Source organism: Schistocerca cancellata, chromosome 6 (genome assembly GCF_023864275.1).
Source record: "Schistocerca cancellata isolate TAMUIC-IGC-003103 chromosome 6, iqSchCanc2.1, whole genome shotgun sequence".
NCBI lineage: Eukaryota > Metazoa > Arthropoda > Insecta > Orthoptera > Acrididae > Schistocerca > Schistocerca cancellata.
Window position 1 is genome coordinate 382686121 of NC_064631.1, and position 14806 is coordinate 382700926.

A 14806-nucleotide genomic window follows, 5' to 3' on the forward strand; every position below is an offset into this window, starting at 1 on the left:
ATAAGTAATGAAACAGAGATTGTGGAAATAGTTTTCTACTCCGCCAGCGGGACAACACATCAAGGCAACACAGCATCCCGTTGTGAATGTCTGGTGTCGCACCCAGCCTGTCTACAGGCCTCAACAGGTTGTTTTATTATTCGGAGATAGAGGAGCACATCTGTATCAAGAGGCTAGTACCCTCGAGAAGACTTCAGATATGATACAAACCCGAATATTTCGCCAATAGCACTCTGCGAGATACGAAAAAGGATGACGTCATTTTAATTCTGCGGACGATAGTCCACGTCGTAAAAATAGCCTGCTACTAACTGCTAAGATTTACCGCTAAAATCATGGTTCCCTAATGCCTATCAATTTTATCCCAGGAAATTTAAGATCAATAAGTACTCATATTCATAATTAACGCAACTAAATATTACCTCTATTATATAATATCGATGTGTGACGTTTATAATTATGCAGTATTACTTGCTAACTCAACAATAGGGTTTCTAACACACTCGAAACTATACAAAATATCTTGTATTTCCATATAACGTCTAGATTTTTTAAATAATTGAAATAATACTTGAATGATAACCGCCTACAAAGAACATGATCCACAGGATTTTAAATGGAAAAGCCAAAACACCATGACCACTGCTCAACGTGACTCTGGATGCTACCTCATGGCGTTGCGGACACATAACGTGGTAACAAAAGTGTTCAAACGGAGTACACACGGACGAGTTCACCCTAGTGAAGATACCTGCTGCAAATAGGGCAATCCTCTGAGATAATCAACTATGAGAAATGGCGACTATTATTACGCAGAGCCTATGAACGAGCACCTCGAAGCTGGACGAATGTTTACCTGCTACTGTCGTGAGCTTCTACGGAAAAAGGTAGATGAACAGTGAAACTACCACTAGACGCTAAATGGTTGGACGTCCATGACTCTTCACAGAACGTACGGTTCGGAGGCTTATCTGCTCTGTAAAGTGGGACAGATGTTGATCTGTGACAGCTGCGCCGAAAGAGGACAATGCTGGTGCACACACATGTGTTTCGGAGCATATCGTTCATCGGACCTTGATAGATCTGCAGCAGACCAACACTACGTGTTTACACTTGTTGACCCAACGACATATATATCGCCTGTTACGATCGTAAGGGGCACGGATTCATCGGAGTTCGAATCTAGAACAACGGAAACACTCAGTTTTCCGGCTGAATCACCTTTTTGCTACAATAGGGTTATGGTCGTCTCCACAAACGCCGTCATCGAGGAGAGCGGCGGCTCAAAACGTGTAGTGTGCCACGGTCGACGGCTGGTGGGAGCAGTATAATGCTAAGGGAGGCGTTCTCCTGCGCTTGCATGAGACCTGCGGTAGCAGTCGAAGACACGCTGTCAGCTGCGAACTGCCTGAATCCTTTCATGCTTGATGTTTTGCCCGACGGCGATGTAATCTTTCAGAAGTCTAATTGGCCATATCTCGGAGCCAAAACCATGCTACAGTGGTTTGAAGAGCACTGCAGTGAACTCAAATTGATGTCGCTGCGACCAAATTATACTTATGAAAATCCTATTGAACCCTCCTGGGTCACTATTGGACGCCAACACTGCGTATGCAATTCAGCGGCCCGTTATTTACGCGAATCACATGACATGTGCCACATAGCTTCGCAAACATAGCAACCAACTATCGGATGCCTTTTACGCGGAACCACTGAGGTATTTCGTTCCATAGTCATACAACCAAGTTATTAATTAAGTGATCATAATGTTTTTACTCATCAGTATACATTTAACGTTGATCTATAACATAGCCACATGATATGTGTATTAAGGCTAACTGGTTTCCAGCGCTGCTTGCTAAAATGTTTTCCCAAACGATTATTGCTGATACAACTTAGTCCCTGTGTAGGGGAAAATTTCCAAATTTTCCTAGATTTTCCAATATTTATTCATTTTTCCATTTCTGCCATATTTTCCCTTATTTCCCACGTTTCTCTGTATTTCATTGTTTCTACACATTTTCCCTTATTTTGCAATTCCCAATGAAGATCGTCATGCTGTTGAATAAAACGGAATCGTCCCAATTTTAAGAGCTGATCATGTGGTATTCTGGGGTGAGTCAATCTCTGAGTGTTTCAGAACTTCTACGAGGAGTGATGTAGTCTGACACTTTTCTGAAGTTCGGGAAACAGAGTCCTGGTAAGACCCTCAGCCATTACTCAACACTGATGTATATTCGTATGTTTTTAATCCACTTAATTGGGTGTGCAGCTTCGTCATGCCTCCGACAGATAATGTCAGTAAAAAGCATGCGTTTAAGTCCAGAATACTGTCAGTGGGGATGAATTATGCTTTACAGTGGTACTTGTGGAATGCTGTTGATATTGTGCCACCAATTGCGTGAATACGAAGACATATCATACATCTTATGTCTGCGGAATCTATAATCTGAAGAGCACCTTTTTACCTGTAAAACTCTGGGACCTACGAAAATTCGAGAGGCCGGATCTGGATTATTGAATTTACTTTTACAACCTGAATGTAAATAATAGCGAGCCCAGATAAGAATATGATGACTAGGAGCACACTGTGCAGAAGGAATTAAAAGCATACAGTAATTGGAAAACTCTAGCTGTCAAAACTTGTGGTCAGCGGCCCAAACACGTAAATTTTTTGCTATTCTTCCGCCGACAGAATTATCACTGAATTTGGATAAAAAGAAGTCCAACTATTTGCCGCCCAACTGAATAAAACAGAACATAAACAGCATTACTTTCATGCATTCCTCAGTTCCTTTACCAAGAGAGTACACCGAGTGGTGCCTCATTGATTGCTCAAGCCTGGAATCGTTATTTTAGGAAATATGTACCAAGATAGAAATTTCCACCATTACTGATGTTCCTTTGTTGATGATAACTTCTAGTGTCTCCTAGCTCCAGAGGATCGTTTTGGAAGTGACCAGAATGCCTCAAAATCAACCTTCACAGAACAGTATGCAACATATATGGCTATGTATCAAGTTAGATGCTCTGAAGGCTGTTACCTAAACAAATTTGAATCAAATTTCGGGATTAATCCCGCAAGATGGCTGGTCCCTGAGCTCAAAAATTTGTGACAGAATGTGATAGCTCAGTCGCAACAACATCTCATGGTTGACTAGCAATGCATTATACACGAATGCAATAGACTGTTATATTTGTAGTCCGCTTCTCGACGGAAAACTCGAAACAAAATGCAGAGACCTATGTTGTCTAATGGAAAAGGGCTACAGAAGCTCATAATGCATGCAACTTGAAGTACCAACTGTCAGAACACATACCCGTATTAGTCCTCAATTTGAGCGAGTATGATGCTCACTTTCTTCTTGAGCACTTGCTTGACTTATGTCTGAAAGGTGCTTCCTTATTTCACTATTATTCATCCAAGCATGACTTCAGAAACTTGCTGAGACAATGCATCAGGAGTATACGCACAGAACCAGAGCTATATACACCGATGATGCGGTTTAAGGTGGTGATGAAGAGAGTGTACTTCCATTTGAATACCTATAATCGATAGAGAGATACCACAGAAAAGAGTTACCTGACGTAACGACATTTTGCAGCAACCTGATAGGTTCTGCCATAGTTGATGAGAAATATGAGCAACCGTCACATGTTTGGCATGAGTTCAACGCCTCTGATTCAAGGAAAAATATTAGATTTTACATGTACACTGTTGTTTGAATAATAACGGAGTGTATGGCAAGGCATATACTCTCTACATGCAGCCATCTGTTACACCACATCAGGGCTTTCGTCGAACTCAGTGATCAAAAAGAAAACATGACAGCGCCGATGTTGACATGCTGCTCCTATTCGAACGCAGAAGTCGCCAGTATGTGCACAGGCAAACAAAGGTGAATAAATTGCAAATCCGGCAGAAGGAGTACAGTCACGTCATGCCACATTATCTATTGTTTCTAGGATTCTGATAGCTATCCAAAGAGAAAATCCTTAGAGTAGAAGATGAGATCCAAATGTGGCTCCTGAATCTGATGAGTAATATGTCCTGGAGGCACAAATGACATGTTTCACCAACTGCCGGTCAATGGCGTTGGCGAAGATATCAGAGCATGTCTAATATCGATATGTGTGTTCCAAACCTCTCCAAACTCCACATGTATTGATTCAATTATGAGTTTGCAAATCCAAACTTTGCTTACCCCAAATTACTTTGTGTGGATAGAGATAGGTATATTTATAGAGTGACAGATTGTGATTTATATGAGGTAATTAGATAGAATCACAAAGCATTCGGCAGGTCTGGATAGACTGCCGATAATCCTCGTGAAATACTACTACCAAAAGTGAAGGTCATTGTTGACTTTGTTGGGCTCTGGTGAAAAATGTAAGCATACGGTATAGATGCAGGTAAAACACAGAGGTTTCAAAAAGGGTGTTGTATTATGTGGTCTCAAAGGCCCTCACATTCAAATATTATGGAGGTGTCTGCTCGAGTAGGCTAGTGCAGCTCCTCAGTCTGTGTACCAACTAGTATTTCGATTGTGAAGGCACATGGAACATACTGCACGGCAGTTGAAGGTAGTGCTATCGCATCTTGAAAACATATGGTTCAGTGTGAGGATGGGATCTGGACACTACTCTGTGCACAGTATTCATCTCATTCAGTGTTGGGCAGTGCAATTATTTATTTGCAAATTGTGATTGTTCATGTTGAATTTTTGGATGAACTGCATGTCATAGTTGTGTATGAGTATGCATGAATAAGTGTAAACTAAATATGTGTGTGAAATATGTATACCTATATGCGCATGTAAATATTGTATACATTGGTGTGTAGGTGCGATTTTTGTTCAGCAGCTCCTGCTAGTCCATGTTTTGCATATATTGTATATAGAAAAGTAAAATATAAAATACTGTATATAGAATGATTAAAGCAATCAGAACGATAATAATTAAATGCGAAACACATTATTTAAGGTAGGATTAAAAATTACTTTTAATAAACAATAAAAAAATCGTTGTGAAAACTCTGCTGGAAAAGAAACTGTTATTATTAAAGCATATCTTAATTTGCTATATAAAATCGCCAAGGTAGCCGAGAGCGCTAATGCGCTGCTTCCTGGACTCGGTAGGCGCGCTGGCCCCGGATTGAATGCGCCTGGAGAATTAATGACGAAGGCCAGTATGCCGCCTAGCCCGGACGTGGTTTTTAGGCGGTTTTACACAACCTGCTAGGTGAATGCAGAGCTGGTCCCCACGTTCCGCCTCAGTTACACGACTTGCAGACATTTGAAAAACGTTCCCACTATTCAATGGCTTACATTAGATGCAGACAACTGGGGTACACTAATTTCTTCCCAGGGAGTTCGGGGTGGCTGCAGTAGGGGCATCCGGCCACCCTCTACAACTAACACTGCCAAATAAAAAGTAGCAAGGCCGACCCCTCACTGAAGCGGGAATAAGGCATCAAGAAAATGATGATGAATGGTCTTAATTTGTTATATCATTGATTTTTTATATTGACCATTTCACTATTGAACTGTAAGGAAAATTTTTGTATTAATAGTTTGTTTACAACAAACAAGATCCAATACTTACAGTTCTCAATACAATACTCACACCACGCAAGCAAATGTGCTACTGATAATGGATGAGGTGTGGACGAGAGCTCAATCATTAACCCATTGTGGAAGTCGGGAGATGAGTATCACACTGTATTAATATTTTCTCATAGGCTGAGGTAGATAGTAGGTTTTCGTCAATTTTTAGTCACAGAAATACCAGACAACCATGTGAACAATACTGGGTTATGTTTTGTACCATGTACACGTTCATAATTTGCCTGGGTAGGATGGGGATGCCCATGCCTGACCTTGGACATTTGTTGCAAAAGTGTGGTCAATATAGTGCATCCACAGGAAAGGAGAATGGTGTCGTTACCTTGAACATAACTGTTCCAATTGCGTCAGGTGTACCTTATTGAGGATTAACCTGATACTACAGGTTACTATCTTCTCATGTTACTTATCAATTTCAGCGTTATCTTATCAGTGTGTACTGTTGGAGTGTTCGGTTACCCAGAAGAGACGCTTTGGTACTATTGACGCTCTATAATTTTTATGGCATTGGAAAAATGTTCTGGCTTTTGTTAAGATGTTACCAATATGCCTCATTAGGGATGCTTTCAGGTCGTCGAACTAATGAGAAAATGATGCCGATGAAGCGATTCTGATGTTCGATGGGCGACGTTGGTATTATATAATTAAACTGAGCAGCAGCAAAGCCACAGAGAAAGATGAAATTTATGAGATGAACTATACTGACGCAACACTCACATATGCACATGATCCTCAAGACTGGAGCACCAAGAATAATAAAAGCAATGCAGTATTACTAAATCTGTTTATACATCATATAATTTGTAGCATGAGTAATATATATTCGATATCGTGAGTGATTAGGTGTGTAAAATGTGCGAAGTGCAATGTGCAGAGCTAACACTTCCGTCACCCAGTATTTCCTGAGCATCCGGACGAACTTCGATAACAGATGAGGGTACATCATTTCTTGCTGCCTCAACTATATTCCAGAGTAAATCAACCATAGTCGTTGGTAAATGGTGAGATGCCAGTCTTTCGGAAAACCGTGACGAGATGTGAGAGACTAGAGAACGTGCTGGCCGACGCCTCGGTTGAATGGTCTTGGAATCGAAGTTGGGTTAGTACGTGAGAGACAATATTTTTTAGAAAAATTAAGTCACGGAGACCTTGAAGATGATCCACAGGCACTGACCTCAACACAGTAATTAAGTAACTGATTGTGTCCATATTACTAGCAATGTGAAGCAGAGGTGATCGTTTTGTGTACTCAATGGCACCCCAAGCGCACATCTCTTGTACTTGACGTAGTATGAAGGTCATATTTTCACCTTTTAATATCTTGTCTTATATTGTATGTTTTAGGTCACAGATCTCAGGATGGTGTTATCCCGAAACGCAGCTTCAAATGATAAAAATCAAATTCTATTGGCGTCAGTGAGAAGTGTCTTACCTTTTATTGCCAAAGGTGGTATAATGTTTCTTGAGAGATATTCTGTGTAAAATGTTAAAAATGTATCTCTAGCTGAACGCCTTCTTTTTTGAAAATTATGAACATCGTGCATCATTTCATATTGTCAAACGCTACTTCTAAATTCACGAATCATGCTAAAGTGTATCGATTTCTTTAAAGTCTTGCTTCCATTATCAATCGTAGCATCTCAACTACCTCTCTGTTACTCCTTCATTTCCAAAAGATAGGCCGATCATCAACTGAACCTCAGTTGTCTTTCCATTCTTCAGTATACTATTGCTTTGAGCTACTTTATGTAGTATTGTGCTGATGGTGGACAATTCCGACGCTTATCTGCCCCTGCTAGTAACTTGGTTTCATGTTTCGTGGATCATTCGCGGATAAATGTCAGTGATGTGGAAGGAGTCATTTAACATTCTCATAAAAAATATTTTTTAAATACGTTTACATACAATCATTTACGAAGGACTTTTGCTTAATAAAAGGACATATGGATGTGAGTTAGTAATTCGTACATACCATCTGTTGATATTAATATCTGAAAAGAAGGATTTGTAACGGACAAACCTTCTCAGTTTGTTTTCAAAATACAAAACGCTGTCTGTCAGATCACTGGGTGGTGGATAAAAGATTTTAGCTGCAGCATCTGGTGCACCCTTTTAGTGATAACCTTAATGTGGCGTAATGAATTTTATTTTTTTTTCTTCTCGTATTATAATTATGTACATCATTGTCCGTTTTGAACTGCAAAGGATCACATGCAACAAACTTCATGACGGAGTAAGTGTACTATGAAGGAGTTGTCAGTTTGCCTAACTAATAAAACAGACACGTGCAGGCTGCTCCTGGATGAGCACTACGTATTATCCTTCCAGCACGTTCTTTAGGAAAGGAGGATGTTATCAGATGAAAATATGCTCAGCACGTCTGTTATTGATTTGCCTCTCAAGAAGATTAGCAATGGTTTCAAGTGCAAATGTGGCTGTAGTAAGTTGTTTAGAAAGTTCCAGAATAATATTTTTCCAGCTTAAATTATCATCAATACGGACATCTATGAATTTTCAAATATTCACCTGACTATGAAACGTAAAAATCTGTAGACGAATGTTTGGTCGGTACACTAACCGATAATCTCAGAAGTAACTCATAAAACTCCAACTGGCAACAGAAAGGAGTGTTGAGGAAATATAAAGAGTTAGTTAATGTAATTTTAAAGCCTTAATAAGTATTTTACGAAAGTGTCTGTGTGGATTTTAGTCTCTATGGAAGCGAAATGTGGATGATAAACTCTAGGGAGAAAGGACGAATGCATAGGCGTTTAGAAATGTGATGCTACAGAAGAATTGTCATGAATATATGCTTACGTTCAAAAACTAATTAAATGATGTCGAATTGAGTCGGGACTCAAAAACTTCATTGCACAATGTGACGGGATAAACTTATAAGTTGATGGGATCTATCCTGAGGCATGACGGAATTTTCAAATTAGTTATATAAGCAAGTGTAAGGGCGGACTGCGGGGAGGGGGGGGGGGCTGTTTTAAGGATATCATGGCTAGACTACAGTAAACAGATTCAATGACATTAGTTACCATAGTTCTCATGCAGATACTTGCACGAAACCTTCACCTGGAGATCTACCTTACACCAGTATCTAAGATGAAGATTGGATGAACACACGGTTGTAAAGATTTTTTTAAATTTTTAATTGTATGTCATTGTTTTGTAATCAGCTATTGAATGTTTATCTTACGTGTGTTCTGTTATTCATACTCATTCAAATTCTCTTTGTGTTACTCGAAGGCATATAATAATATAACCTAACTGAATACTGAGAGCTTCATTATAAGCATTTAAATATTAAAAGTTATTTCACTTTTGAATGGTCTCTCGTCTGAAGATCTAAGCATTTCAACATTTTGTAATTTGCTTATGTGAAAGATAGATTAATTATCCAAATTAGTCACCCTCTTTCATGCTACTGAGAAATTTTGTTTAGTGGTTAATACGAAAGATTTATTCCAGTCCAGTCATCACGACTTTAGCTTGCCATGGTTTCTGTGAATTTGTTAAACAAAGACTTGGATGCTTCCTAGTTTCTTTGAGCCAGTTAGGACTGATTTCCTCCACTGCTAAGTGAGGTATTTCCTTCTTTCAGTAGACTGATGTGCTCGGCACTCCGATAGTCATAAGTCTGACGTTTGATGCTTAACTTATTCGCTCTGCTTCTGCCCCTAATAACTCATAACATGCTTCTTGGGGGCTACATTTAATTTCCTAATAGTCAGAAAATGTACTATGACATCGCGAACAAACGACTGTCATAGCAGCATGAGCAGTACATAGTTGTGGGTTCTTTGAAGTGAACATATTTTGGTAAATTACAGTTTCGGAAAGTTATGTGAGTCATGTTATAATATATGCGGAGAACAGTCATACATTTTGCTTACATAATAAAGAATTTTTAATTTATTCAGTGTTACAATAGTGTATCTTATCATTGCGGTATAGTTGAGACTCAGTAACTGACTAAGCTAAAGTTCTATCTGTCATCCTGTTACGGAAAATAAGAAGGTATCATCGTTTAGTGGCGTTATATGTATTCAGCATAATGGAAAAGGTAAATGATTAAGTATTTGTTCTTGGAAACTGATGTCAGTTCAGAATTTTAAAAAAAGTAACTGAAGAACTTCTAGTAAAATTCTTTATTCAGAGAAATAGTATTACTGATTATATACACATTATAAATTAGAAAACATTTACTTAAAACTGAGGAAAAATGAATTCTTTGTAATAGTATTCACGCTCTCCGGGAATAGCTTGTTGTACGGAACGGTGTCGAAGACGTACTGCGCCTGCTGCTTGTACACCTGCTCCATCCAGTCCTCCATGGGGCCCAGCATCTCGCGCTCCACGATGGGCGACGTCACCGCGTTGATCAGGGTGTTGCCTGCGGCCTCTGCAAGTGTGCGGATAGTATGCTTTTAGTGTGCGGTAGGAAAGCCGTCAGCACATCACGTGTACACGCCAGACACATTGAAATTCTGGATGTGTAAGGAGATCAGTTAGCGGCATTACTTACAAACAGCCGAGCTCCTAGTATTCTCAGGTATGCACGGAAACAAAAGGAGGGAACAAAGTATACACAAGCAGAGATGAAGTTCAAATAAATGGATTGCTATGCCAAAGAACAGTTCACAGGAACAGGCGTTAAAACTTGTTCGAATCATAAGATTTCTAGCCGATTTTATTACGGTGAAGTTGGATTCAGCCAAGTGTAAGACGAAAGACTTGTAACTCATTCCCAAGTAGATGTTATTTGTTGATATCACTCTGGAAGGCATCTCATCAGGAAAGAACTTTCATACTGTAAACTTCTATGGCTAATGAGATTTGTGTGTAAAGTAGGCGATAATATCGTCACAAGTAAACACTGATGTGAATTTGTGCCATAAAAACTGAAACAAGTATAAAGAAAGAGAAAGCACGATCATGTGAGTATTACTGTAGTTTCAGGTAGTCATCGAGTTTGTTACGTGGTGTATATAGTTGTCACAAACGTTTGAGGTTAAATAAAAAATACTATGACTCCACAGTTGACCAGAGATGATTGAAGCATCTTATATACGTTGATATGTAAGCAGCATGTTGTCGATATATTAATTGGGTTTTGTAAAACACAATTTTAAGTGTGCGTATGCGACATACCAAGAGGAGGGAAGCCTCCGAACAGGCCAGTGAGCTTGTAGGAAGTCTTCCCGTAGGTGTACTTCGTCTTGGCGGAGTCCAGTTGCAGATAAGTCTCGCCGTTGCGTCGAGTGACAGGGTGTCCCTTGTAAGTTACGTCTGCTGTAGAGTCGACTGAAAGGGAGAAGAAATAAATCATAAGAAAGAGTTGGAGCCAATTATTTACAATGAACTTACAGTTGCACTATGAGGCAATGTGACCTTATGTTGCAATTTTAATAAACTTCCTTTTATAACACAGAAAGTAACGCTGTGCATTCAATTTTACTTCGAACTATTTGATTTTTGTTTTCATCTCCATTTCCTTACAAGTCTATAGTTTATTACCACACGCATATAAAAACCAAAGGACCAGCTACAGTTAGGCACGGAATACTTACTCATTGTAAGTTTGAATCGGCCGTTGCCTCTCATAGGAATGCCCTTAATAACTTCTTCATCGAGAGTGTAGATGCCTTCCATCACCAAGGCACCAGGGGTGTGCGTAACAACATGAATGGTGTGGTTCTCCACGTCCACTCTGGCAAAACAGGAATACATTTTTAAAAACGTCAAACAGGAAAACTTCTGGCGAGTGACAGATCAGATTTTAAAATGATAAATATCGTGATTATTTCTTAATGTAACGTTGCCGGGACTCACTGCAAGTCGTCGAGGACGCTGCGTGCGTGACCAATCATGACGATGTCGTCCAGCTTGAAATTGAGCCTGAGGAGAGGCGTGTCGGCCTTCAGAATCAGGGGTGGGATCTGCGTCAGTGGGTCGATGGGTTTCGCCCCGATGCTGGGGAGACCTGTAGACGAGGCGACGTGCCAGTAGCATTAAACCGTTATTATGAATCGAGGCACCATTTGTTGGGAATCTCGCGAATCGTGATAAGTAATGCTGGTCACAATGATGTGTAAACCGAAATAGGAAGATAATATTTATGCGATAGCTGACGTCCATCTGCAATGTAAGTTGAGACACATTTCTCCAAAGCAGAAATCACTAAGTGGCATAAGATGGGATTGCCAGATTCGATAACCATATTATTGTAGTATTCCCTGGAAAGAGTTATCTAGTTTTAACTTTTTTTGTACGCATGTCTTCCCCGTCTTATAAACACCTTGATAGCCTTATGCTTTGTGTTTTTCTACATATTATCTGTGCTATATAATTAATTAATTATGGTAAAACTCTACGCTGAAATTTTAGTTCCAGAAGTCAGAGACCGATTTGTAATAGACGGTGTTTTTCATACTATGATGACACAACTTTCAGAGATAATAGTGAACGACAGATTTATCAGGGAAAAGGAAAGCATGGACGGGGAACAATTCAGTTCCGGTCTGAGAGTAAGGCTGAGAAAATTTAAATTTGCTTCAGAGTATGATAAAAAGGGAAGTACACACAACATGTGGTAAATTTACTATACGTAATTTCAGATTCAGATATTAGCCCTTCCCCTTCATACCAAGGAAGTCTGGAGTATCACGCAGTTTACAAGACTGTACTGACGCTGAAAAGTGCCTGACGTTTAGCTGTACGGTGTGGTACGGTCTTATGTTAGTACTTACCGCCTGCCAAGAGGGAGAGCGCCGACTGCAGGGCGTTCCGGCGGCAGGTCACGACGTCGGGCTCGTTACTGGGACACGTCCTCACTCCCAGGTCACTGGGGGACGGGTCATCTGAGGGACAAACACCAGAACAAGGAATTCCTTACCACTGAGTTTACCTTGAGCATTAGCACACGCTGTATTTCGTGCTGAATCCTGTTAATATATGTTTCTAATCAGGTGTTGGGAACGTGCGTCGTTTCGCTAAGCGCACTCTCATCATCTTCAGATAGGGGGCGATTATTCGTAACCTATCATTAAACATTTGCGGTCTCCTTGTCAGTAAGACAATGATCACATTTCTTAATAACTCTAGCGTGGCATCAGGATCTTATTGAAAACGGCACCTTTCATACCTCTATTCTTTTCAGTCGATATCCACGTGCATAAATGTGTCTGAAAGTGAGTGAAGGTCTTAGGAGCGTATTTAAAGCTCTTTAGCTTTCTGCTGTTGTTTTGTTCATTCTACATCTACATCTACATGGTTACTCAGTAAATCACAATTAAGTGCCTGGCAGAGGGTTCATCGTACCATTTTCAAACTGCTTCTCTACAATTCCACTCTCGAATGGCACAAGGGAAAAAGGAACACACAAATCTTTCCGTTGTAGCTCTGACTTCTCTTATTTTATTATGATGATCATTTCTCCCTACGTAGGTGGGTGTCAACTAATTATTTTCGCATTCGGAAGAGAAAGTTGGAGATTGAAGTTTCGTAAATAGATCTCGCCGCAAAGACAACCACCTTTCTTTCAGTGACTGCCACCCGAAATCGCGTATCGTATAAGCTACTCTCTTACTCCTATTGCGCGACAACACGAAACGAGCTGCCCTTATTTGCACTTTTTCGATGTCCTCCGTCAATCCCACCTGGTAAGGATCCCATACCGCGCAGCAGTATTCCGGCACAGGACGGACAAGTGTAATGTAGGTTGTCTCTTTAGTGGGTTTGTCGCATCATCTAAGTGTTCTGCCAACAAAGCTCTTTCTTTGTTTCGTCTTCCCCACAACATTATCTATGTGGCCTTTCCAATTTAAGTCGTTCGTAATTGTAATTCGTAGGTAAGTAGTCGAATTGACAGCACTTACATTTGTGCGATTTATCGTGTACCCAAAATTTATCGGATCTCTTTTAGTACCCATGTGGATGACCTCGCACTTTTCTTTGTTTAGTGCTGAAACTTCCTGGCAGATTAAAACTGTGTGCCGGACCGAGACTCGAGCTCAGGACCTTTACCTTTCGCGGGCAAGTGCTCTACCATCTCAGCTACCCAAGCACGACTCACGCCCCGTCCTCACAGCTTTAGTTCTGCCAGTACCTCATCTCCTACCTTCCAAACTTTACAGAAGCTCTCCTGCGAATGTTGCAGAACTAGCACTCCTGAAAGAAAGCCACACAGTTTCAATCTGCCAGGAAGTTTCATATCAGCGCACACTTTGTTTAGTGCTAATTGCCAATTTCCCGCACCATACAGAAATTCTCTCTAGATCATTTTGTAATTGGAATTGATCGTCTGATGATTTTACTAGACGGTAAATTATAGCGGCATCTGCAAACAGTCTAAGGGGGCTGCTCAGATCATTACATAGATCATTTATATCGATCAGGAACAGCAGAGGGCCTATAACACTACCTTGTGGAACATCAGATATCGCTTCTGTTCTACTCGATGATTTACCGTCTATCACTACTAACTGAGAGGAAATCACGAATCAGGTCACAAACTGAGACGATACTGTATAGGCACGCAATTCGATTTATAGTCGCTTGTGAGGAACAGTATCAAAATCCTTTTGGAAATCTAGGAATATGGAATCGATCTGAGATACCTTGTCGACAGCACTCATTACTTCACGGGAATAAAGAGCTAGCTGTGTTGCACAAGAACGATATAGGTTAGTTTTGAACGTTATTTGGAAAAATAACTTCGTGAGTATGAATAGAACTTGCAGGGTAATAATCTATTTCTACCATAAGATCAAATACAGATTTGTAGCATTGAACGAGAAATAGAATGGCGAGGAAGGTGTCGGAATATTTGTTAAGAACCACAGAGGCTAGACAGGCGTGAGCACCGTCTTACCACCAATTCGTGCGTCGACTGCAGCGACGACGAGCAGGGCGAGAACGGCGGCGAGCTGCATGGTGGTGCTGTGCTGTGCTGCGTGCTGCCAGAGCTGCCGAGAGATCGCCGTCCGGCCTTTATATAGGGCTTCGCGCCGCACTTATTGCTCCCTCCGCGTGTCTCTGCGAAGACGACGGTACTTCGTAGTGCCGACACCGTCAGTAGTTGCGTAACATGTTGCACTACGTGAAGTCGCTCCTGGGGCACAAACCAAGGATGCCGAGGTACGAAGTCTACAAATGTCGCTCCCTTCCCGGGA

At 40.6% G+C, this 14806-nt stretch overlaps 1 protein-coding gene across 6 annotated transcripts in view; it reads right to left on the reverse strand.

The window, feature by feature from the left end:
- The window catches only part of LOC126191424 (putative beta-carotene-binding protein), a 49541-nt gene extending 34945 nt beyond the window's left edge, over positions 1-14596 (reverse strand). Inside the window, exons 1-6 of one of the 6 annotated variants that reach the window (XM_049932300.1) lie at positions 14509-14596; positions 12383-12493; positions 11466-11616; positions 11204-11343; positions 10785-10937; positions 9767-10035 (exon numbers count right to left, since the gene is read on the reverse strand). In XM_049932300.1, the coding sequence (XP_049788257.1) occupies positions 9836-10035; positions 10785-10937; positions 11204-11343; positions 11466-11616; positions 12383-12493; positions 14509-14566 (813 nt within the window). In that variant the 5' untranslated portion in view covers positions 14567-14596 and the 3' untranslated portion in view covers positions 9767-9835. Of the gene's footprint in view, positions 1-9766; positions 10036-10784; positions 10938-11203; positions 11344-11465; positions 11617-12382; positions 12494-14505 lie in introns of those variants that run through there. The other 5 variants (XM_049932296.1, XM_049932297.1, XM_049932299.1 and 2 more) reach the window with 5 other exon arrangements.
- Positions 14597-14806: the final 210 nt, after the last annotated feature.